This window comes from Quercus lobata, chromosome 9 (assembly GCF_001633185.2).
Source record: "Quercus lobata isolate SW786 chromosome 9, ValleyOak3.0 Primary Assembly, whole genome shotgun sequence".
Taxonomy (NCBI): Eukaryota; Viridiplantae; Streptophyta; class Magnoliopsida; order Fagales; family Fagaceae; genus Quercus; species Quercus lobata.
Window position 1 is genome coordinate 11625472 of NC_044912.1, and position 25940 is coordinate 11651411.

General features: G+C 34.4%; 4 protein-coding genes and 1 pseudogene across 5 annotated transcripts; all 5 read right to left on the reverse strand.

The window, feature by feature from the left end:
• Positions 1–3633: 3633 nt before the first annotated feature.
• LOC115960733 (kunitz trypsin inhibitor 5-like) lies at positions 3634–4500 on the reverse strand. The gene has a single exon (XM_031079714.1). It carries the CDS (start codon positions 4406–4408, stop codon positions 3788–3790), a length of 621 nt encoding a protein of 206 aa, XP_030935574.1. The 5' UTR covers positions 4409–4500; the 3' UTR covers positions 3634–3787.
• Positions 4501–9571: 5071 nt separating this feature from the next.
• LOC115960694 (alpha-amylase/subtilisin inhibitor-like) lies at positions 9572–10449 on the reverse strand. Its single transcript, XM_031079665.1, has one exon. The coding sequence runs from the start codon at positions 10352–10354 to the stop codon at positions 9734–9736; it is 621 nt and encodes a 206-aa protein (XP_030935525.1). The 5' UTR covers positions 10355–10449; the 3' UTR covers positions 9572–9733.
• Positions 10450–15365: 4916 nt separating this feature from the next.
• LOC115960627 (kunitz trypsin inhibitor 5-like) lies at positions 15366–16238 on the reverse strand. The gene has a single exon (XM_031079562.1). The coding sequence runs from the start codon at positions 16144–16146 to the stop codon at positions 15526–15528; it is 621 nt and encodes a 206-aa protein (XP_030935422.1). The 5' UTR covers positions 16147–16238; the 3' UTR covers positions 15366–15525.
• Positions 16239–19861: 3623 nt separating this feature from the next.
• Positions 19862–20680, reverse strand: LOC115961037 (annotated as a pseudogene). Its single transcript, XR_004085285.1, has one exon. The product of XR_004085285.1 is annotated as a kunitz trypsin inhibitor 5-like (transcript).
• Positions 20681–23788: 3108 nt separating this feature from the next.
• Positions 23789–24649, reverse strand: LOC115960490 (alpha-amylase/subtilisin inhibitor-like). Its single transcript, XM_031079422.1, has one exon. The coding sequence runs from the start codon at positions 24569–24571 to the stop codon at positions 23951–23953; it is 621 nt and encodes a 206-aa protein (XP_030935282.1). The 5' UTR covers positions 24572–24649; the 3' UTR covers positions 23789–23950.
• Between the last annotated feature and the right edge of the window lie 1291 nt (positions 24650–25940).

A 25940-nucleotide genomic window follows, 5' to 3' on the forward strand; every position in this document is an offset into this window, starting at 1 on the left:
TTTAATTGTTAGTACGATCTTCGCAAAGATGCAGATATTTTGTAATCTCACCACTTGACCTAATCAATGTGACATTGCGAGGAAATTGATGAATTCAATGTATGGAACAAATTCTAATAACCTAAATTAACAGTCGTTTGGAGAATTGTAAGATGGAAAAGTTAAGTTCCATTGTGTATTTTAATTTGAATTAAATATTGCAAAGAATGAAAAGGGAAAGGCATAAAGTTAAGGATAGGATGAGTTACTAGTAAGTGCCACCACGTTGTGGCAATCAATGTTAAAGTATAGCAATCAATTAAGGATTGGAGACTGTGAGATTCAAATTCTATTATTTGCTGAGTACTAGTTATATATCATATCAAATACTCATTGCACGTTGGTTGGAGTACCATTATCCAAATAATATTCCATATTTGATCTCGTTTGGGCGGGTGACTTAATTTACAAAAGAAATGTAATAAAAGTTAGTAAAATCTACTCCATTTCAAGTTTTATCATTTTCATCGATTTTATGGTTCAAATTAATTTTAAAAATTTTAAAGGTGTACTAGTTGCCATATCATTTAAAGTTTTAAACATGATATGATGATATAGTATTTTATACATTATTAGATCCAAAAAATAAAATATAAACTTTAAAATGGATGAAATGGACATAAACCTTAGGGTGTGTTTGTTTGGAGGTGAAATAGAGTAAATGGAAAACTTTGGAGAGAAAATGAGAAGGAAAACTTTTTTGAAGTGTGTTTGGTTGGGTGGGGATGAAGGAATATAAATGGTGGGGGTCTAGGTGTTATCTCTCTAAAATAGAGAGAAAACTGAAGGGAAAAATTAGGCATCATTTTTGGACGAAAATGCCCATGTGTAGTTGCACATGGGCTTCATCCATGATGCTTTTTTTCACACTTTTTTTTTCTTATTTTCCTCTTGGACGTTGCCTGCCTCTTCTTCTTTTTTCTTTTGATTTACTGGGCAGGCTTCTCCAATAATTTTTTTTTTCTTTTGCTTTCTTTTGGTTTTTTATTTTGTTAGATGTGATTTTTTTTTAATGGACATGATTTTTATTTTTTAATAAATTTAGGTGATTGATTTTTTTTTTTTTGTTTATCTTTTTTTGTTTTAATTGGGCATCATTTTTTAACAGGGGTATATGCCTAAATTTATACAAAATCACTTTTTCCATCCTTCCATTTATCCACTCCCAACCAAACAAAAATAAGGGAAATTAAAATCTTTTCTGTCCTTCCACTTTTTCATCCTCTCACCATTTTCTGTCTTCCCACTTTTCCATCCCTCCAACCAAACGGACCAAGATTGTGGTTAACTTAGGTGGATGTTTTTATTGTCTTTATATTTTCTTTCTCCTTACATTATGTACCATATGTTTTCTCCATATCTATATTATATATAAGAGGATTCCCTTCTTTGAATTGGACTTTTATATGATTCAAAAATACCCCTAAATCTTGCGTTTAATAGGGAAAAAAAACTTGAAGACAACCTAATAAAAATATATCTCCAACTCCACTTAAAATTCCTACAAAATATGACACTCTCCTATTAATTTATGTTTTCGAAAAAAAACTTATTCAAAAAAAAAGGGGACAATTATGACAATTATCCATAATTAAAAAAAAAAAAAAAAAGCGTCATCGCACCCGCAAAGCATGTGTGATGAGGCTAGTAATGTCTATAAGTATGAAAATATTATTATAATACGTTAAGTGTTTTTTTTTTTTTTTTCCCCTCCAAAAAAAAAAAAAAAAAAAAAAAAAATCAAGGAAACCCAAATCCCATGAAGCACAGCAATTCACTACTTCCGGAAAACTCTCAATTTGAGTCTAGGACCTTTCGTGTTGGCCACACTTCTCTCATATTGTTAGGATCTTAACGAACTCTCCTATGTAAACTCAAGAAAAGATCATTTTGCACTGATAGTGTTTTGAGTAAATCTAATTTGTCGTGTCTTCAGTCTGTTATTATCCCTTTAGTCAGTTCAAAGGTCTAACTACCCCCACTGTATGGTGCATGGAGGAACTCGATATTCATAACTCACACTCAGACTTCCAAAGAACAGTGAGTCCTCCAGTTTGCCTTGCACTCAAAAGTCGAAACTATCAAGTATTAACCCATTTGGAAATCCCAACCTCAGTTTGTAAGTCCAAATCCATATGTGATAGCTTCATTAGGAAAACAACATTGGGCTCTTCTTCCTACACTAGCATGTGTAATGCACAAACTGATCGAGAGTTTCCAAATAGATTAAGATCCTTTAAAGTTCTTTAGGTGTTCTACTATGTAGAGTTCTTTAAATTCTTACCATCCACTTAAAATAAAAGGTTAAGATTATGCCACATCATGAATCCACTATTAGGAACATTAAAAAAAAAAATGATTTCTCATAAAAAGTTCAAATCATTCATTGTAAAACCCTAAAATTCCCCTTCCTTCTTCCACTTCCGATCTTCGGCGATCAAATCCATTATTGATGGTTGATTTTGTTTATGGAGTTTGGTTGGAGTTGATGGGTTTGGCAGTAGTGTTTGATGAGAGATGGTAGCCGACAATAGATTTTCCATGGATTCTCTCTAAAGATTAGCAGGAAAAGAGAAAGAGGGACAAATTTTGCCTTTTTGGTTTTATAATGAATGATTTTGAACTTTTTAGGGAAAATTTTATTTTTGTTAGTAGATTCATGATGTAGCATAATCTTAACATTTCATTTTAAGTGAGTGGTGAAGATTTAAAGAACTTTACATTGTAGAGTACCCTAAAAATTCTAGAGGATCTTAATCCTTCCCAAACCCCTAAGAATTCTAACTTAAGGTTTTCCTGTAGTATATAAGCGTTTATTGCAACAAAACTTTTAGTTGCAATAAATCTTTTCTCTTGTAGTTAATTATTGTAGTGTGCGTCTATATATATATATATATATATATATATATATTTGAAATTCAATAAAAACATCAAAATTCTTTTAATTAATTAACTATATTTAGATTTAAAATTTATGATAGATAAAGATAACATTTATTTATATAAATTGGGTCATTTTTGTTTAATTGTGGATTAAGCAAGTTAACTTAAAATTGACCTATCTATTAATCGTGTTACATGAACACATTTACATAAAACATTGATCCTAAAAAATTTGTGCCGTATTTGTGCTGGGTGAAATGTTGCCACCTCTACCGTGGAGGGAGAAGCAACGTCATGTTTAGATGCTCTTATTGCTGGTACCTAGCTATTATGTTCTTTAGCATGTATCAAGTATGATAAGAAATATAACCGAGCTTAGAAGCTCTTATGAATGCTGCAAATTCTGCTAGCTGGGTTTGAAGAGAGGCAAGTGAAAAAAAAAGAAAAAAGAACAGTGCATGTTATGCAAATTTGCATTTCCTTTGAGGTCCTTACTGTGTTGTAATCAGTCCTGAGTCCTATCCTCAAGCTGTTTGGGATGTGTGGATGAGAGATATATTTTCTTTTTCGGTTAATGGAATTTTTCATTTAAAAAAAAAAAAAAAAAAGCAATAAAGGATGAAGAATGGTAAACATAAAACAACTCATCTTTGCCCACAGAAATAAGAGATTTATGTTAACACAAAAGAATGCACGTATATGAGAGAGATCTAAAACATAAAATTTACCTTTTTTTTCTTTGTTGAAAATATAATCACAACTTCCCAAAAGTTACAAAACACATGCCTAGCTTAATTTATTTATTATTGGAAGGAGCTAACTCCATTTATTTACTCTTACCTTTCAATAAGGAAGACTAATAAATTTAAGCCTTCCTCTCAAAGGTAACAGGAATCACATTACCATCAAAGGCTAACAACCTCTTTCCATTCTCAACCAAGTTACCAACAGTACCACAGTCAAACTTACAAATAGGACAAACTTCTGTAGGACACCATGAAATCTGGTAGATATCACCTCCAACACTAGCTTTCCCTATCCGGAAGTAATTTCTGGCTTTTCGTGAGCCTTCGTCTTCTCCGGTGACAATTAATCTCCTATTAGTCTCGGGGTCCTTCTCGCCTAACTTCCATGCAGTCGACTGAACACAGATTGTGGCCGCTGAGAAAGCAACCCTGAAGTCCCTATTCTCCCTAATCACTGTCTCTCCCTCCACGAAAGGTGTGAAGATGACAGGGAGACCTTCTAAGCCTGAAACATTTTCCTGCCCAACATAAAAGGGGCATGAGCCATTTCGATTAATCAAGGTGAAACGACCGCCACTGTCAGTAATAGCAGGATTGATGTAGTATTCTACACCACGTTGAAGAGGACGTCCGGCACTGTCAAGCACCGGTGCGGGTGAGGATGATGGTTGAGCTACTGCTGATATGGCCATCACTAGCATTATGCAGCTAAGGCTTCCAATCAATCTCATCGACTTCATTTTCAAGGATTGCTCACATAAAACTAAGAATTTGCTCTCTGGGGTTTGTAGTTTTTGAACTTGTAATCTTGTATAGGAATATTATTTGGTGTTTTGCCAATGGCCTTGGCATGGTATTTATACTATTTGGTTCGGCGATATATGGCACGTCATTGAGATCTCCACTCGTTGAGATATGATGAATAAAAAAGTCCATGAAAACTTATCCCATTGAGAATTACTTGTACCTTACGGTTGTCATTAATAGTATTAAACACGGTAAGGGCCAAGGCTTTTGCAACCTGCACATGTGAGATATTGGTCATTTCTGTACGACACAGTGGGCAGAAAGTTATATTAATTTGTAAACTCCAAAGATTTTAAGACGGTAGAAGAAGTTGAACCCAAGTACAGCCGTACAGGGGAAAAGTCGAAGCCTAGCCGTACATGCAAAGCTTTTCAATTTGGATATATACACCGAGGCCACCTTTTTAGAATGTTTGAATTGTCACTTGGTTACCTATTCACACATAAGACTTGAAGCTACTATCTATGCATGGACATTTCTTGGTTAGCCTCAAAACATGGTTAAGGTCTAGATAGTTGACTCTTTATTTTAATGTTTATTTTTGGTGAAAATATATTGTCAATGCTTAATATTTACAAATTGAGTGCAATTAGTTCTGGAAGTTTGAAATGAGCGCTATTAGCTCATAAAGTTTTAAAAATAAGCACTATTAATCCCTATATATTACCAAAGTATTTATGTAAATATTTTGGTGTGGATTAATAACAATTTGAGGCTAACAAGATGTTTTCTGTCAAGCAAAAGGGAGACTAGCAGCCAAGATAGATTTATATATTCAACAACTCTATCTACTTTTTTCTTCTTTAGATAAAAAGTTTGATAATAAACGAGGATGTGTTATGAGCAACTCTTTGTTTTGGTAAAAAAAATTAAATTGGTAAATAAAGGATAGTAGAAATACAGCCAATTCCAAAAATAAATAAATAAATAAATAAATAAATCGAGCTCTTAATTACAGCTTAAGTTGATAGAAAGGAGTTATTGATCAATTATTTCTATGTAAACCAACACTTCTCCCGTGGTTTGGTTTCATGCGAATGATATACCATCGACACTTCTCACACTCAGACTTGCAAAGAACAGTGAGTCCTCCACTTTGCCTTGTGGTGTGCTGTCGCAGACAACTAAAAATAAAACCTATACTCCTAAAAATATATGTAATAGTGCGAGCAAGGATCGTTCCCACAGAGAGTATCTAGCCTAGTTTTGTGCTACGTGAACAAGGAGGGGTGAGGTTTGAGTATAATGAAAACAATTTTAAGAAAAAAAAACACTAAGGAACAACTCAAATTAAAATATCGAAATCAATCAAAAGAACAAACCTTGGTCTAAGTCAACATCCACCATCGAAATTTTACAACTGATCATCGATGCAAGTATATATCAATTCACACTTTGAATATTCACCATTGGAACTATTTTCCTATCTCTCCTTAGTCGTAGTTAATTAGAAAACAAGCGATCTAATTAATCCTAACTACTAAACAACCCAAGACAAGCACTAAAGGTTTAATCTAGTAGCAGCCTTAAGAATTAGAGAGATCAATGAAATTAAACAACACAAACACAGGCAGTTGTATTTAATTTAGTCGAGCATTCTTCTTAAGATCTAATAATTTCTAACGCAGCAAATCATTAAATCTTGGTTGCTTCAAAAGTTAGAGAGACCAAACAATTACGGATTTGATATCTAACCTAACAGTAGATTGCAATGAATAATAAACTAGTAAGCCTCATAGTAATTAAACAAAACAATCATGAAAATAGGCATAGAAGAACATTCGATATTCAAAGCATAAATTGAACAATAAAAACAAATTAGATCTCACAGTTTTATTGATTCCGAGGCTTCAGTTTCCTTCAACCAAGTATAAAAGTTTAGCCACGTAGGGCCATGATGAAAACTCAAAGGAGAAAATCAGAGAAGAGGGGAGAGAGAGAGGCATGTGTGTCCAATTCTAATTTCTCCTCCCCCTTTTACACGTTAATTCCCTCTTTCCCAAGCCTACAAAATCTCCTAAAAATATTCTAAATAACAATATCCAAATCTGACTAATTAAGGAAACATATTAAAAATAAAACAAAATCCTACTATAACTAGGAAAGTGGTGTTTTTCAGCTAGAATTTTCGTGCGATCTGGAACCTTCCAAAAAAAAAAACGCATTAGATCTGCGTATTAGAATTGCAGGCAAAAGAACATTCTAGAACGTCAGCAGTGCAGGTGCAGCAACTTCAAGCCCAATTTCGACCTTGATTCAGCCTGTATCTCTCAAAACTCAAAACATGAAAGTTGTATAGCTTTGTCTTTCCATTCCATAGCATCTTGAATCATCTCAATCAGAGCTCAGATGAGAGAGTTATGCCTAGATTACGAAACAATGTCAAAGCTGTCTAGAATCACCCAATTAGCTACGTTTTGCACTTAATGTCTCCATTTGCATCCTAAATCAAAATATAAGAATAATGAGTACATTTAGGCACCAAATAAATATAAAAGACTAAATATTAAAGGAGAAAAATATGACATTTTGCATTACCATCACCTTGCACTTGAAAGATGAAACTATTAAGTATTAACCCAATTGGAAATCGCAACCGCAGTTTGTCCAAATCCATATGTGATATGCTTAGCTTTATCAGGAAAACAACCTTGGCTCTTCTTCCTACACTAGCATCTGTAATGCACAAACTGATCGAGAGTTCCCAAACGGATTAAAATCCTTTAAAGTTCCTAGAGTACTCTACCATGTAGAGCTATTTAAATTCTCACTATCCACTTAAAATAAAAGGTTAAGTTTATGGCACATCATGAAACCACTAATAGAAACATTAAAAAAATGTAATATTTCCAGTATATAAAAAGTTCAAATCATTCACAGTAAAACCTAAAAAATCCCCTTTCTTCATCCACTTCCGATCTTTGACGATAGAATCCATTATTGATGGCCAATTTTGTTTATGGAGTCTGGTTGGAGTTGATGGGTTTGGCCGTAGAGTTTGATTAAAGATGGCAGCCGACAATGGATTTGTTTTTGTGGCCTGAAATTTCCATTGATTCTCATTGAAGATTGGTAGGGAGGGAGAAAGAGGCACAAATTTCTCTTTTTTGGTTTTATTGTGAATGACTTCGAACTTTTTATTGAAAAATTTTGCTTTTGTTAAGTTTTTGTTAGTGTATTCATGATGTAGCATAACCTCAACATTTTATTTTAAGTGGATGGTGTGGATTTAAAGAACATTACATTGTCTAGTACCCTATAGAAACTCTAGAGGATCTTGATCCTTCCCAAACCCCTAAAAATTCTAACTTAAGGTTTTCATGGCTCTCAGTAGGATTGGTCATGACCAATTACCATTGAAGTGTATTTCATCCAACCTGCTACATCTACAACGTTTAGCTTCTTACCTGCATGTTTTAACCAAGCTGTAAATACAAAATTTCAAGTTTTAAAATTAAACTACAAAATAATTTTCCCAAAATTAATACATTAATAGAAAAAACTACTGCTTGGGTTAACCCTAATCTCAAGGAAAATATCAATATTAGGATTGAATTATTACAATTGAGACTTAACCAAATTCCTTATTGCTACTCAGTATGTAGATACTTATAGATGTGATCCCACAATTTGCTCTAAGCCACTTGAGCTCTTCTAATTTGAAATCTTCCACACAAACCATATCTATGACTTCAAGGATCACCTTAAAAATTTGACTCCACAATAATTATATTGTGATGATACTTTGTGGCTTCAACCTTGATTAGGAAATAAGAACTTTGTCTTTAGATTTGCTTTTTACACTCACACTTGTGGTGAACAAAGGTTTTTGATCATTCTATGGTAGCACACAACACAAGCCTTCTAAAATCTCTCAAATCTTTGTTTTGGTTGGCTATATTGTGACCTTGTATATATAGTTTAGCATGTAGATCATGGGTTCCAAGTTAGTAGTTGACTATATAAAACATATCGGGAATCTACATTCTACTTTGATCGAACAATCAACGAGTGTGCTGAGAACAAAGCTTGTATTGACTGAAGGGGAATTGAAGGCCTAATGAAAAACCCAACACATCTTTTTCTTAAGTTGCTTCTTGGATAATTGATCTTGTACTTCTGAGTGAAACTTTGCAATCAAACAATATTACAAGTTAGGAAATTTGTCTTTGTACTAACCAAACACATTAATTGAACAACATTCGCTATAAAAAATTATTTAACTGTGTTGCAATAAGTTATAGCAATGATTTATTTTGTTGCAATAACCTTATTTAAAAAATTATTAAAAATCTTTTAATGCAACAAAAGCTTATTGCAATAGTTGGGAACAAATTTTTTTTATTGCAACAAAAAATTTTGTTACAATAAATCTTTTTTCTTGTAGTTAATTTTTGAAGTATTTATATTTGAAACTCAATATAAACATCAAAATTATTTAATTAATTAATTATATTTAGATTTAAAATTTATGATAGATAAAAATAACATTTATTTATATAAATTGGGTCATTTTTGGTAAATTGTGGATTATACAAGTTAACTCAGAATTGACCTATTTATTGATTGTATTAAAACATATCGACTCACTTCGACATAAACACAATTGCATTAAACATTGATCCTAAAAAATTTGTGGCGTATTTGTGTCGGGTGAAATGTTGCCACCACTACTGTGGAGGGAGATGCGAAGTCATGTTTTGATGCTCTTATTACCTAGCTATTATGTTTTTTAGCATGTATCAAGTATGAAAATTAAGTAATATAACTGAGCTTAGAAGCTCTTTTGAATGCTGCAATTTCTGCAGGGTTTGAAGAGAGGCAAATGAAAAAAATGAATAGTGCAGGTTAATTATGCCAAATTTGCATTTCCTTTAACGTCCTTATTGTGTTATAATCAGTCCTATCCTCAAGCTGTTTGGGATGTGTTGATGAGAGATATAATTTCTTTTTCTGGTTAACGGAATTTTTCATTAAAAAAAAAAAGGTAACAGGAATAAAAAAAAAATGAAGAATGGAAATATAAAACAACTCATCTTTGCCCACAGAAATAAGAGATTTATGTTAACACAAATGAATACACATACATGAGGGAGAGAGATCTAAAACATAGCATTTACCTTTTTATTCTTTGTTGAAAATATAATCACAACTTCCCGAAGGAGTTATAAAACATATGCCTACCCTTTATTTAATATTGGAAGGAGCTAACTCCATTTATTTACTCTACCTTTCAATAATAAGGAGGACTAATAAACTTAAGCCTTCCTCTCAAAGGTAACTGGAATCACATTACCATCCAAGGCTAACAGCCTCTTTCCATTCTCAACCAAGTTACCAGCAGTACCACAGTCAAACCTACAAGTAGGACAAACATCTGTAGGACACCACGAAATCTGGTAGATATCACCTCCAACACTAGCTTTCTCTATCCGGAAGTAATTTGCGGTTCTTCGTGAGCTTTGGTCTTCTCCAGTGACAATTAATCTCCTATTAGACTCGGGGTCCTTCTCGCCTAACTTCCATGCAGTTGACTGAACACAGATTGTGGCCGCTGAGAAAGCAACCCTGAAGTCCCTATTCTCCCTAATCACTGTCTCTCCCTCCACGAAAGGTGTGAAGATGACAGGGAGACCTTCTAAGCCTGAACCATTTTCCTGCCCAACATAAAAGGGGCATGAGCCATTTCGATTAATCAAGGTGAAACGACCGCCACTGTCAGTAATAGCAGGATTGATGTAGTATTCTACACCACGTTGAAGAGGACGTCCGGCACTGTCAAGCACCGGTGCGGGTGAGGATGATGGTTGAGCTACTGCTGATATGGCCATCACTAGCATTATGCAGCTAAGGCTTCCAATCAATCTCATCGACTTCATTTTCAAGGATTGCTCACAAAAGACTAAGAATTTGCTCTCTGGGGTTTGTAGTTTTTGAACTTGTAATCTTGTATAGGAATATTATTTGGTGTTTTGCCAATGGCCTTGGCATGGTATTTATACTATTTGGTGCGGTGATATGGCACGTCATTGAGATCTCGACTGGTTGAGATATGATGAATGAAAAAGTCCATGAAAGTTTATCCGATTGTGAATTACTTGTACCTTACGGTGGTCATTAATAGCATTAAACACGGTAAGGGCCAAGACTTTTGCAACCTGCACATGTGAGATATTGGTCATTTCTGTACAACACAGTGGGCAGAAAGCTATATTAATTTGTAAACTCCAAAGATTTTAAGACGGCGGAAGAAGTTGAGCCCAAGTACAGGGTAAAAGTCGAAGCCAAGCCTTACATGCACAGCCTTTCAATTTGGATATATACACCGAGGCCACCTTTTTAGAATGTTTGAATTGTCAGTTGGTTATCTGTTCACACATATAAGACTTGAAGCTACTATCTATGCTTGGACATTTTTTTTGTTAGTGTATCAGCAGCAGTGAAGCTATTTTTTTTAGTTATTTGGTACTACAAAAAGTTATTTTATCTATTTTACCTATGCATTTTACAAAACATCCAGTAGCAGTGGATTAATTTTAACTTTCAACACTATAAAATAATATAAATATCACAATAAAAAAATATTTCTACTAAAATAAAATAATACATTACACTACCAAAAAAAAAAAAAACACCACAAACTGATCAATGACACTATCCACAACCATTGCCAACCAAGAACAACCACCCAACAACAACGAAACCCAAAGAAACCCACGAAATCTAGAGAAACCCAGAGCTTAGATCGACGATGAAACCCAAGAAATCTAGAGAAACCCACGAAATCTAGAGAAATCTAGGCTTGTCGGCGTTGGGTGAACGGTGAGATGGAGGACTGGGTGGAGGCGTGGGTCGAAGGCATGGGGCTTGGGTCAGCTTAGGACTTCGACATAGTGGGTCAGTGGTGGGCTGGTGACGTTAAGGTTGGCGGTAGTGAGACAGAGAGGTGATGTTGAAGCCAATGGCAGTGAGATAGAGAGGTGAGAGTTCTGAGGGAGTTGAGACACATGTTGGAGAGTTCAGAAGGAGTTGAGATTGAGTCATGGTTGGATAAAAAGAATAGAAAAAAAAAAATCAACAAACAAATAATATTTTAATCGGATGGAGAACAAAAAAGTATGTATATATATATATATATATATTTTTTTTTAGCTCTTAGCTACAGTGCACAACCATATATAGTTGTGCACTATAGCAAGGTAGGTAAAAAATATACCTATACCTTCACTACTGTAGCACTCTTTTTAATATATAGTGGTGTTAAAAATAGTTTTTTAGCTTTTTAGCACTACTATTGTGGATGCTCTTAGCCTCAAAACATGGTTAAGGTCTAGATAGTTGACTCTTTATTTTAATGTTTATTTTTGGTGAAAACACATTGTTAATGCTTAATATTTACATATTGAGCACTATTAGTTCTGAAAGTTTGAAATAAGCGCTATTGGCTCCTAAAGTTTTAAAAATGAGCACTATTAGTCCCTACGTTAATTACCAAAGTATTTTTCTAAATATTTTGGCTTGGATTAATAACCATTCGATGCTAACAAGATGTTTTCAGTAAAGCAGAAGGGAGACTAGCAACCAAGATGGATTTATATGTTCAACAACTCTATCTACTTTTTTTTTTCTTTAGATAAAAAGTTTGATAATTGTAAGGTTGAATTTAATCAACCATCTTGTTGGCTTTATTCCGTGCCAAATTTGCTTGTATTTCAGCATTTAGTAACCCTGTATTTAGGTGGGTTTGTTGTAAGGGTAGTAAGTGAGATAGAGTGTTGATTGTTCAAGAGTGTGCAAGAAAATAGAGACTCGCGGCTGCAAGCCGCTAGATTCAGCACACGTGCCAAGCATGCCAGAAAGTGAACAGTCATGCTAGCTGGAGCACTACAGGACAAAATAGGACAACTGGCCTTACGGTTATCTCGCGACTGGATCTCGCGACTCAGTCAAGTCGCGAGGCCAAGCCACGAGCCACCCCTATTTTGAAAAACCTGACATTTCACATTCTCTTCTCACCCCAGTATAAATACCCCTTATACCCACAAATGAAAGAGAGCTTCCAGAGAGAATTTTGAGAGAGAAACCCTATAGTAAAACAAGATTGATTCATCTACAATCTTTACATAAGAGTCTCTTCAAATTCCTCAACTCTCTTCCTCTCCATTGTTAAATGTTTGAGAGGCATTTTATCAAAACATTTTTCTCACCATATCCATTACTGTGAAAGGGCTGTTTGGTATTCTGGGAAGCAGTTAGGAAGGAACCAATCTACATTGGTTGATATTATGGTCAAGTAGCGGAATCTAGGAAGCTAGAAAAGAAAAAGGTTCGGCGCAACCTCGTTGGAGTAAGAAGCTTGGAGGGCTTAGGTGCACTGGGTAGATTAGGCTTGGAGGGTCTATTGTTGTCCATGTATCCCAACTATATTTTCTAGTGGATTGTTTACCACTTGGAGGGCGGCGGAGAGGTTTTACGCCGAGGGCTTCGGTTTCCTCTTCGATAACACATCGCGTGTTGTCCTTGTGTTTGCATCTTCCTTTCCTTTTATCTTTGCCTTTTATTATCTGCTGTGGGTTGTGATTTTAATTTGGCTTAGATAGTTTTCCAATTCTATATTATAGCTTTTGTTCATTTTCCGCACACTAGTTGTTTGACATAAAACTTGAATTAGTTAATTTGTAAATTGGGGGTCTAAACATTCAAGGGTGTTTTTACACTATTTGAACTTTCAATAATAAACAAGGATGTGTTATGAGCAACTTTTTGTTTTGGTAAAAAAAAATTAAATTAGTAATTAAAGGACAATAGAAATAAGGAGTGTGCTTTGTGGCCGTGTTGAAAGTAGCTAATTGTGATCATAGTTGTCAGTATCATACGATACGTATCGTACAATGTAGTAACTTTGTCTTTAGATTCACTTTTTATACTCACATTTGTGGTGAATAGAGGTTTTTGATCTTCCTATGGCTGCACACAATACAAGCCTTCTAAAATCTCTCTAATCTTTGTTTTGGTTGGCCATATTGTGACCTTGTATAAATAGTTTAGCATGCAGATCATAGGTTCCAAGTTAGTAGTTGACTATATAAAAACATATCAAGAATTAAGATTCTAGTTTGACTGAGCAGTCAACAAGAGTGTGCCGAGAACCAAGCTTCTACTGACCCAGGGGGAATTGAAGGTCTAACGAAAAACCAAATACATCTTTTTCTTAAGTTGCTTCTTGGACCATTGATCTTGTACTTCTGAGTGAAACTTTGCAACTCAAACAATATTACAAGTCATGAAATTTGTCTTTGTACTAAACCAAACACATTAATTGAGCAACATTCGCTATCAAATATTATTTAACTATATTGTATTGCAATAAGTTATAGTAATGATTTATTTTGTTGCAATAAATTTTTAAAAAAAATTATTAAAATTCTTTTATTGCAACAAAAGCTTATCACAACGAAATTTATTGCAAAAATTGGCAACAATTTTTTTTTTTATTTTATTATTGCAATAAGCGTTTATTGAAACAAAAATTTTTGTTACAATAAATCTTTTTTTCTTGTAGTTAATTATTGTAGTATATATATTTGGAACTCATTATAAACATCAAGATTCTTTTCATTAATTAACTATATTTAGATTTAAAATTCATAATAGATAAAAATAACATTTTTCTATATATATATTGGGTCTTTTTTGGTAAATTGTGCAAGTTAACTCAGAATTGACCTATTTATTAATCGTGTTAAAGCATATTGACCCACTTCGACATGAACACACTCAAATTAAAACGTTATCCTAAAAAATGTCTGTCGTATATGTCTTGGGTGAAACATTGCCACCTCTACTGTGGAGGGAGATGTAAAGTCGTGTCTTGATGCAAGGATGGAGCCAAAACTTTGTGTTAAGGAGGCAGCTTTACTATTGGTTGTGTGCAACGATTTCAACCTCTAACTCAGCTACTACTTAGCTACTGATTTTTTTTTTTTTTTTTTTTTTGGGTGGGGAAGAACAAAATTATTTTGGATAAAATTGGTTAATTGAGCTTAATTTTTTTAAGTTTTACCTTTGGAAATTTTTGTTGTTGAATCTTTTTTTTTTTTTTTTGGGGGGCTTGTATATTATGTTTTAGGTTTTAGATCTTTTTTTGTTTTTTTTAATAGTCACTAAAATGAGGAAAATACTATAGATACAAGCTTTTTTTATAAATTACTGATGTGATAAGTGGTTACTGGTAAGTAAAAAAATGATGTGAGTGGTGAACCCATATGCGAATCAATAAGAATTTGCAACCAAAACAGTTTGTAAAAATGTTATAAAAAGTTTGTGAGTATAGTGTTACTCTTAAAAGAATCAATGATATTGTTTAACAAAAACAAAATGTAATTTTATAGAACAAAATTGCTAAAATTAGTACACATATATATATAATAATATTTTTAAAAAAAATTGGGGAGCCATTGCCCCCCAAGTCTAATGGTGGCTCCGTCCCTGTTTTGATGCTCTTATTGCTGGTACCTAGCTATGATGTTCCTTAGCATGTCTCAAGTATGATAATTAAGAAATATAACTGAGCTTAGAAGCCCTTTTGAATGCTGCAATTTCTGCTGGGTTTGAAGAGAGGCAAATGAAAAAATGAATAGTGCATGTTATGCCAAATTTGCATTTCCTTTGAGGTCCTTATTGTGTTGTAATCATTCCTATCCTCAAGCTGTTTGGGATGTGTGGATGAGAGATATATTTTCTTTTTTCGGTTAATGGAATTTTTCATTAAAAAAAAAAAAGTAACAGGAATAAAGGATGAAGAGTGGTAAACATAAAACAACTCATATTTGCCCAAAGAAATAAGAGATTTATGTTAACACAAATGAAAGCACATACATGAGAGAGATCTAAAACATAAAATTTACCTTTTTTTTTTTCTTTGTTTAAAATATAATCACAACTTCCCAAAAGGAGTTACAAAACACATGCCTATGCTTAATTTATTTATTACTGGAAGGAGCTAACTCCATTTATTTACTCTACCTTTCAATAAGGAAGACTAATAAATTTAAGCCTTTCTCTCAAAGGTAACAGGAATCACATTACCATCCAAGGCTAACAACCTCTTTCCATTCTCAACCAAGTTACCAACAGTACCACAGTCAAACTTACAAATAGGACAAACTTCTGTAGGACACCATGAAATCTGGTAGATATCACCTCCAACACTAGCTTTCCCTATCCGGAAGTAATTTCTGGCTTTTCGTGAGCCTTCGTCTTCTCCGGTGACAATTAATCTCCTATTAGTCTCGGGGTCCTTCTCGCCTAACTTCCATGCAGTCGACTGAACACAGATTGTGGCCGCTGAGAAAGCAACCCTGAAGTCCCTATTCTCCCTAATCACTGTCTCTCCCTCCACGAAAGGTGTGAAGATGACAGGGAGACCTTCTAGGCCTGAAACATTTTCCTGCCCAACATAAAAGGGGCATGAGCCATTTCGATTAATCAAGGTGAAACGACCGCCACTGTCAGTAATAGCAGGATTGATGTAGTATTCTACACCGCGTTGAAGAGGACGTCCGGCACTGTCAAGCACCGGTGCGGGTGAGGATGATGGTTGAGCTACTGCTGATATGGCCATCACTAGCATTATGCAGCTAAGGCTTCCAATCAATCTCATCGACTTCATTTTCAAGGATTGCTCACAAAAGACTAAGAATTTGCTCTCTGGGGTTTGTAGTTTTTGAACTTGTAATCTTGTATAGGAATATTATTTGGTGTTTTGCCAATGGCCTTGGCATGGTATTTATACTATTTGGTGCGGTGATATGGCACGTCATTGAGATCTCGACTGGTTGAGATATGATGAATAAAAAAGTCCATGAAAGCTTATCCGATTGTGAATTACTTGTACCTTACGGTGGTCATTAATAGCATTAAACACGGTAAGGGCCAAGACTTTTGCAACCTGCACATGTGAGATATTGGTCATTTCTGTACAACACAGTGGCAGAAAGTTATATTAATTTGTAAACTCCAAAAATTTCAAGACGGTGGAAGAAGTTGAACCCAAGTACAGCCGTACAGGGGAAAAGTCGAAGCCTAGCCGTACATGCAATGCTTTTCAATTTGGATATATACACCGAGGCCACCTTTTTAGAATGTTTAAATTGTCACGTGGTTTCCTATTCACACGTATAAGACTTGAAGCTACTATCTATGCATGGACATTTCTTGGTTAGCCTCAAAACATGGTTAAGGTCTAGATAGTTGACTCTTTATTTTAATGTTTATTTTTGCCGAAAATATATTGTTAATGCTTATAATTTAATTACAAATTGAGTGCTATTAGTTATGAAAGTTTGAAATGAGCGTTATTGGCTTATAAAGTTTTAAAAATAAGCACCATTAGTCTCTATGTATTGTCAAAGTATTTATGTAAATATTTTGGCTTGGATTAATAACCATTCGATGCTAACAAGGTGTTTTCAGTCAAGCAGAAGGGAGACTAGCAACCAAGATAGATTTATATATTCAACAACTCTATCTACTTTTTTTTCTTTAGATAAAAAGTTTGATAATAAACGAGGATGTGTTATGAGCAACTCTTTGTTTTGGTAAAAAGAATTAAATTAGTAATTAAAGGACAGTAGAAATACAGTCAATTCCCAAAAAAAAAAAAAAAAAAAAAATCAAATTGAACTCTTAACAGCTTAAGTTGATAGAAAGGAGTTATTGATCAGTCATTTCTATATGAACCAACACTTCTCCCGTGGTTTTGGTTTCATGTGAATGATACTCCATCGACACTTCTCACACTCAAACTTGCAAAGAACAATGAGTCCTCCACTTTGCCCTGCACTCGAAAGATGAATCTATTAAGTATTAACCCAATTGGAAATCCCAACCTCAGATTATCCAAATCCATATGTGATACGCTTAGCTTCATCATGAAAACAACCTTGGCTCTTCTTCCTACACTAGCATGTGTAATGCACAAATTGATCGAGAGTTCCCAAATGGATTAAAATCCTTTAAAGTTCCTATGGTACACTACCATGTAGAGTTTTTTAAATTCTCACTATCCACTGAAAATAAAAAGTTAAGTTTATGCCACATCATGAATCCACTAATAGAAAAATTAAAAAAATGTAATATTTCCCATATATAAAAAGTTCAAATCATTCATAGAAAAACCCAAAAAATCCCCTTTCTTCATCCACTTCCGATCTTTGACGATAGAATCCATTATTGATGGCCAATTTTGTTTATGGAGTTTGGTTGGAATTGATGGGTTTGGCCGTAGAGTTTGATTAGAGATGGCAGCCGACAATGGATTTGTTTTTGTGGCCTGAATTTTCCATGGATTCTCATTGAAGATTGGTAGGGAGGGAGAAAGAGGTACAAATTTTGCTTTTTTGGTTTTATCGTGAATGATTTTGAACTTTTTATGGAAAAATTTTACTTTTGTTAAGTTTTTGTTAGTGTATTCATGATGTAGCATAACCTTAACATTTTATTTTAAGTGGATTGTGTCGATTTAAAGAACTTTACATTGTCTAGTACCCTATACTCTAGAGGATCTTGATCCTTCCCAAACCCTTAAAAATTCTAGCTTAAGGTTTTCATGGCTCTCAGTAGGATTGGTCATGACCAATTACCATTGAAGGATATTTCATCCAACCTGCTGCATCAACAACGTTTAGCTTCTTACATGCATGTTTTAACCAAGCTGTAAATTCAAAATTTTAAGTTTTGAAATTAAACTACAAAATAATTTCCCCAAAATTAATACATTAATAGAAAAAACTACTACTGGGGTTAACCCTAACCTCAAGGAAAATATCAATATTAGGATTGAATTATTGCAATTGAGACTTAACCAAATTCCTTATTGCTACTCAGTATGTAGACACTTATAGATGTGATCCCACAATTTGCTCAAGCCACTTGAGCTCTTCTAATTTGAAATCTTCCACATGAACCATATCTATGACTTCAAGGATCACCTTAAAAATTTGACTCCACAATATTTATATTGTGATGATACTTTGTGGCTTCAACCTTGATTAGGAAATAAGAACTTTATCTTTAGATTTGCTTTTTATACTCAAACTTGTGGTGAATAGAGGTTTTTGATCTTTCTATGGTAGCACACAACACAAGCCTTCTAAAATATCTCAAATCTTTGTTTTGGTTGGCTATATTTTGGCGTTGTATATATAGTTTACATGTAGATCATGGATTCCAAGTTAGTAGTTGACTATATAAAACATATCAGGAAACTACATTCTAGTTTCATTGAAGAGTCAACGTATGTGCCGAGAACCAAGCTTGTATTGACCGAAGGGGAATTGAAGGCCTAACGAAAAACCAAACACATCTTTTTCTTAAGTTGCTTCTTGGATAATTGATCTTGTACTTCTGAGTGAAACTTTGCAACTCAAACAATATTACAAGTCAGCAAATTTGTCTTTGTACTAAACCAAACACATTAATTGAACAACATTCGCTAATCCAAAATTATTTAACTGTATTGCAATAAGTTATAGCAATGATTTATTTTGTTGCAATAACCTTATTTAAAAAATTATTAAAAATCTTTTATTGCAACAAAAGCTTATTGCAATAGTTGGCAACAAATTTTTTTATTGCAACAAAAACTTTTGTTACAATAAATCTTTTTTCTTGTAGTTAATTATTGAAGTATTTATATTTGAAACTCAATATAAACATCAAAATTATTTAATTAATTAACTATATTTAGATTTAAAATTTATGATAGATAAAAATAACATTTATTTATATAAATTGGGTCATTTTTTGGTAAATTGTGGATTACGCAAGTTAACTCAGAATTGACCTATTTATTAATCGTGTTAAAACATATCGACCCACTTCGACATAAACGCATTTGCCTTAAACATTGATCCTAAAATATTTGTGCCGTATTTGTGTTGGGTGAAACATTGCCACCACTACTGTGGAGGGAGATGCAAAGTCATGTTTTGATGCTCTTATTACCTAGCTATTATGTTTTTTAGCATGTATCAAGTATGATAATTAAGTAATATAACTGAGCTTAGAAGCTCTTTTGAATGCTGCAATTTCTGCTGGGATTGAAGAGAGGCAAATGAAAAAAATGAATAGTGCTTGTTACGCCAAATTTGCATTTCCTTTGAGGTCCTTATTGTGTTGTAATCAGTCTTATCCTCAAGCTGTTTGGGATGTGTTGATGAGAGATATATTTTCTTTTTTTGGTTAATGGAATTTTTCATTAAAAAAAAAGGTAACAGGAATTAAAAAAAAAAATGAAGAATGGTAAGTATAAAACAACTCATCTTTGCCCACAGAAATAAGAGATTTATGTTAATACAAATGAATACACATATATGAGAGAGATCGAGAGATCTAAAACATAACATTTACCTTTTTTTTCTTTGTTGAAAATATAATCACAACTTCCCAAAGGAGTTACAAAACACATGCCTACCCTTTATTTAATATTGGAAGGAGCTAACTCCATTTATTTACTCCCCCTTTCAATAATGAGGACTAATAAATTTAAGCCTTCCTCTCAAAGGTAACGGGAATCACATTACCATCCAAGGCTAACAACCTCTTTCCATTCTCAACCAAGTTACCAGCAGTACCACAGTCAAACCTACAAGTAGGACAAACATCTGTAGGACACCATCAAATCTGGTAGATATCTCCTCCAACACTAGCTTTCTCTATCCGGAAGTAATTTGCGGTTCTTCGTGAGCTTTGGTCTTCTCCGGTGACAATTAATCTCCTATTAGACTCGGGGTCCTTCTCGCCTAACTTCCAAGCATTCGACTGAACACAGATTGTGGCCGCTGAGAAAGCAACCCTGAAGTCCCTATTCTCCCTAATCACTCTCTCTCCCTCCACGAAAGGTGTGAAGATGACAGGGAGACCTTCTAGGCCTGAAACATTTTCCTGCCCAACATAAAAGGGGCATGAGCCATTTCGATTAATCAAGGTGAAACGACCGCCACTGTCAGTAATAGCAGGATTGATGTAGTATTCTACACCACGTTGAAGAGGACGTCCGGCACTGTCAAGCACCGGTGCAGGTGAGGATAATGGTTGAGCTACTGCTGATATGGCCATCACTAGCATTATGCAGCTAAGGATTCCAATCAATCTCATCGACTTCATTTTCAAGGATTGCTCACAAAAGACTAAGAATTTGCTCTCTGGGGTTTGTAGTTTTTAAACTTGTAATCTTGTATAGGAATATTATTTGGTGTTTTGCCAATGGCCTTGGCATGGTATTTATACCATTTGGTGAGGTGATATATGTCACGTCATTGAGATCTTGAATGGTTGAGATATGATTGTAAGGTTGAATTTAATTAACCATCTTGTTGGCTTTATTCTGTGCCAAATTTGCTTGTATTTCAGCAATTTGTAACCCTGTATTTAGGTGGGTTTGTTGTAAGGGTAGTGAGTGCGATAGAGTGTTGAATGCTCAAGAGTGTGTAAGAAAACAGAGTCTCACTGCTGGATCTCGCGGCTGCAAGCCGCCAGAAGCTACACACGTGTCAAGCATGCCAGAAGTTGAAGCGTCATGCTAGCTGGAGCACTACAGGAAAAAATAAGACAACTGGCCGTTCTGTTATCTCGCGGCTGGATCTCGCGACTCAGTCAAGTCGCGAGGCTAAGCCGCGAGCCAGCCCTGTTTTGAAAAACCTAACGTTTCACATTCCATTCTCACCCTAATATAAATACCCCTTATACCCACGAAAGAATGAGAGCTTCCAAAGAGAATTTTGAGAGAGAAACCCTAGAGTAAAACAAGATTGATTCATCCACAATCTTTACATAAGAGACTCTTCAAATTCCTCAGCTCTCTTCCTCTCCATTGTTAAATCTTTAAGAGATATTTTACCAAAACATTTTCTCACCATATCCATTACTGTGAGAGGGCTGTTTGGTGTTTTAGGAAGCAGTCAGGGAGGAACCAATTTACATTTGTTGATGCTATGGTCAAGTAGCGGAATCTGGGAAGCTAGAAAAGAAATAGGTTCATCGCAACCTCGTTGGAGCAAGAAGTTTGGAGGGTTTAGGTACACTGGGTAGATTAGGCTTGGAGGGTCTATTACTGTTCATGTATCCCAACTACATTTTCTAGTGGATTGCTTACCGATTGGAGAGCAGCGGAGAGGTTTTACACCGAGGGCTTTGGTTTCCTCTTCGATAACACATCATGTGTTGTCCTTGTGTTTACATCTCTCTTCCCTTTATCTTTGCCTTTTATTTTCTACTGTGGATGAGATTTTAATTGGCTTAGAGTGTTTACCAATTCTGTATTAAGCTTTTATTTCATGTTCCGTACATTAATTGTTTGATATAAAGCTTAAATTGGTAATTTATAAATTGAGGGTCTAAACGTTCAAGAGTGTTTTTACACTATTTGAACTTTCAATGATGAATAAAAAAGTCCATGAAAGCTTATCCGATTGAGAATTACTTGTGCGTTACGGATGTCATTAATAGCATTAAACACGGTAAGGGCCAAGACTTTTGCAACCTGCACATGTGAGATCTTGGCCATTTCTGTGCAACACAGTGGGCAGAAAGTTAAATTTGTAATTTCTGAAGATTTTAAGACGGCGGAAGAAGTTGAACCCAAGTACAGGGGAAAAGTCGAAGCCTAGCCGTACATGCACTGTTTTTCAATTTGGATACTTACACCGAGCCTACCTTTTTATATAGAATGTTTGAATTGTCCCTTGGTTACCTATTCACACAGATATAAGACTTGAAGCTACTATCTATGCATGGACATTGCTTGGTTAGCCTCAAAACATGGTTAAGGTGTAGATAGTTGACTCTTTATTTTAATGTTTATTTTTGGCAAAAATACATTGGTAATCCTAATATTTACATATTGAGCATTATTAATTCTTAAAGTTTGAAATGAGTGCTATTGGTCTCTGAAGTTAAAAAAAAAAAACACTATTAGTCTCTACGTTAATTACCAAAGTATTTATCTAGATATTTGGCTTGGATTGATAACCATTCAACGCTAACAAGATGTTTTCAGCCAAGCAGAAGGGACACTAGCAACTAAGATGGATTTATACGTTCAACAATTCTATCTACTTTTTTTCCTTTAGATAAAAAGTTTTATAATAAACGAGGATATGTTATGAGCAACTCTTTGTTTCAGTAAAAGAATTAAAATGGTAAGTAATGGACAGTAGAAATACAGTTAAGGAGTGTGCTTTGTGGCCGCGTTGGGAGTAGTTGTGATATATGATAATTATTATATTTATTCGCATATATATATATATATATATATATATAATTCTTTTTTTGGTTGAGAAAAGTGATGTATGATAAATTTGCTCTTCTAGAAAATAGACTGGTCACGGAGAAAATTGGTCTCTACCCTTTTCAGGCAAAATAAATAGCATTCTACCCCCTTTCTCAAACTAATTAGGGAAATGCCCCTTTTTGAAACTCGACTTTCTCAAAATCGAGTTAAAAAAAAAAAAAATTATGGAGCTCTAAGTGGCGTTTTAAGGAGCCTATAGTGACGTTTTAATGATCAATAGTGGCGTTCTGTAACTTGATTTCCATGAAGTCAAGTTACATGCAATTTTTTTACCTATAACTTGATTTAATGAGCTTGAATTAAAAAACGCCATTATAGATCCTTAAAAACGTCACTATAGGACTTAACTCGATTTTGAGAAAATCAATTTTCAAAAGAGGGGCATTTCCCTAATTAGTTTGAAAAATGGAGTAGAATACTATTTATTTTGCCTGAAAAGGACAGAAGCCAATTTTGTCCGATTGGCCACGCAAATTTTAGGAAGATTAGTTTTAAACATAATAGTCTGAATAGATTTCATAGGGTTTCAGAATTGCGTTTGACATAAAAATCATTAGCTATAGGCCATAGCCATGCATATGATTGTTGAATTAATGCTGTATGTACACAGATACCATCATCAATTCCAATATATATATATATATATATATATATATATATCAAAGCCTCCAATCGAACTCTTAAAAGCTTAAGTTGATAGAAAGGAGTTATTGATCAGTCATTTCTATGTAAACAAACACTTCTCACGTGGTTTGGTTCCATGTGAACGATATACCGTCGACACTTCTCACACTCAGACTTGCGAAGAACAGTGAATCCTCCACTTTGCCTTGCACTTGAAAGACGAAACTATTAAGTAAAAATTAACCCATTTGGAAATCCCAACCTCAGTTTGTCCAAATCCATGTACAGAAAATAAGAGATTTATGTTAACACAAATGAATACACATACATGAAGGAGAGAGATCTAAAACATAGCATTTACCTTTTTATTCTTTGTTGAAAATATAATCACAACTTCCCAAAGGAGTTATAAAACACAAGTCTACCCTTTATTTAATATTGGAAGGAGCTAACTCCATTTATTTACTCTACCTTTCAATAATATGGAGGACTAATAAATTTAAGCCTTCCTCTCAAAGGTAACAGGAATCACATTACCATCCAAGCCTAACAACCTCTTTCCATTCTCAACCAAGTTACCAGCAGTACCACAGTCAAACCTACAAGTAGGACAAACATCTGTAGGACACCAAGAAATCTGGTAGATATCACCTCCAACACTAGCTTTCTGTATCCGGAAGTAATTTGCGGTTCTTCGTGAGCTTTGGTCTTCTCCGGTGACAATTAATCTCCTATTAGACTCGGGGTCCTTCTCGCCTAACTTCCATGCTGTCGACTGAACACAGATTGTGGCTGCTGAGAAAGCAACCCTGAAGTCCCTATTCTCCCTAATCACTGTCTCTCCCTCCACGAAGGGTGTGAAGATGACAGGGAGACCTTCTAAGCCTGAACCATTTTCCTGCCCAACATAAAGGGGGCATGAGCCATTTCGATCAATCAAGGTGAAACGACCGCCACTGTCAGTAATAGCAGGATTGATGTAGTATTCTACACCACGTTGAAGAGGACGTCCGGCACTGTCAAGCACCGGTGCGGGTGAGGATGATGGTTGAGCTACTGCTGATATGGCCATCACTAGCATCATGCAGCTAAGGCTTCCAATCAATCTCATCGACTTCATTTTCAAGGATTGCTCACAAAAGACTAAGAATTTGCTCTCTGGGGTTTGTAGTTTTTGAACTTGTATATATGGATTATTTGGTGTTTTGCCATCGGCCTTGGCATGGTATTTATACTATTTGGTGCGGTGATATGTGTGGCACGTCATTGAGATCTTGACGGCTTGAGATATGATGAATAAAAAAGTCCATGAAAGCTTATCCGATTGAGAATTACTTGTACCTTACGGATGTCATTAATAGCATTAAACACGGTAAGGGCCAAGACTTTTGCAACCTGCATATGTGAGATCTTGGTCATTTCTGTACAACACTGGGCAGAAAGTTCTTCTTGTAAGAAGTTGAACCCAAGTACAGGGAAAAAGTCAGAAGCCTAGCCGTACATGCACAGTTTTTCAATTTGGATACATATACCGAGACCACCTTTTAGAATGTTTTAATTGTCCCTTGGTTACCTATTCACACATAGTATAAGACTTGAAGCATGGACATTTCTTGGTTAGCCTCAAAACATGGTGAAGTTCTAGATACTCAACTCTTTATTTTAATGTTTATTTTTGGTGAAAATATACTGTTAACCTTTAATATTTACCTAATCGAGATTTATTGGTTTCTAAAATTTGAAATGAACACTATTAGTAGTTCATATGTTAATTGCCAAAGTATTTATCTAAATCAAGATAGATATATATGTTGAACAATTCTATCTACTTTTTTTCTTTAGATAAAAAGTTTGATAATAAACGTACGAGGATGTCTTATGAGCAACTCTTTGTTTTGGTAAAAAAAATTAAATTGGTAATGAAAGGACAGTAGAAATATAGTTAAGGAGTATGCTTTGGTGACCATGTTGGAAGTTGTGATATATGATAATTATTATATTATATTATATATATATATATATATATATATATTTTGTTGTTGAGAAAAGTGATGTATGATAAATTAAGCAGTCTTTATGCGTGGCCAGTATATTTTCTCGAAGGGCAAATTTCAGGAAGACTTGTTTTTAACATAATAATCTGAAAATTTTCATAGAGATACAGAATTGAGTTTGGCATGAAAATCATCAGCTATAGCCTTGCATATGATTGTTGAATTAATGCTACATGTACACAGATACCATCGTCATTTCTTAAAAAAAAAAAAAAAAAACAAAAACAAAAACAAAGCATCCAGTTGAAGTAATGAAAATTTTTAAACATTTTCATAAAAGCGTCATTAATTTATCAGTGGCTCTAATAGCTCAAGTTTTTTTTTTTTTTTTGAGAGAAATAGTAGCTCAAGTTGATAGAAAGGAGTTATTCGGTCATTTCTATGTAAACCAACACTTCCCACGTAGTTTGGTCCCATGTGAGTGATATACCATCG

Coding starts and splice junctions, on each gene's coding strand:
- LOC115960490 (XM_031079422.1), bottom strand. CDS start 24,571: ATGAAGTCGATGAGATTGATTGGAAGCCTTAGCTGCATGATGCTAGTG.
- LOC115960733 (XM_031079714.1), bottom strand. CDS start 4,408: ATGAAGTCGATGAGATTGATTGGAAGCCTTAGCTGCATAATGCTAGTG.
- LOC115960627 (XM_031079562.1), bottom strand. CDS start 16,146: ATGAAGTCGATGAGATTGATTGGAAGCCTTAGCTGCATAATGCTAGTG.
- LOC115960694 (XM_031079665.1), bottom strand. CDS start 10,354: ATGAAGTCGATGAGATTGATTGGAAGCCTTAGCTGCATAATGCTAGTG.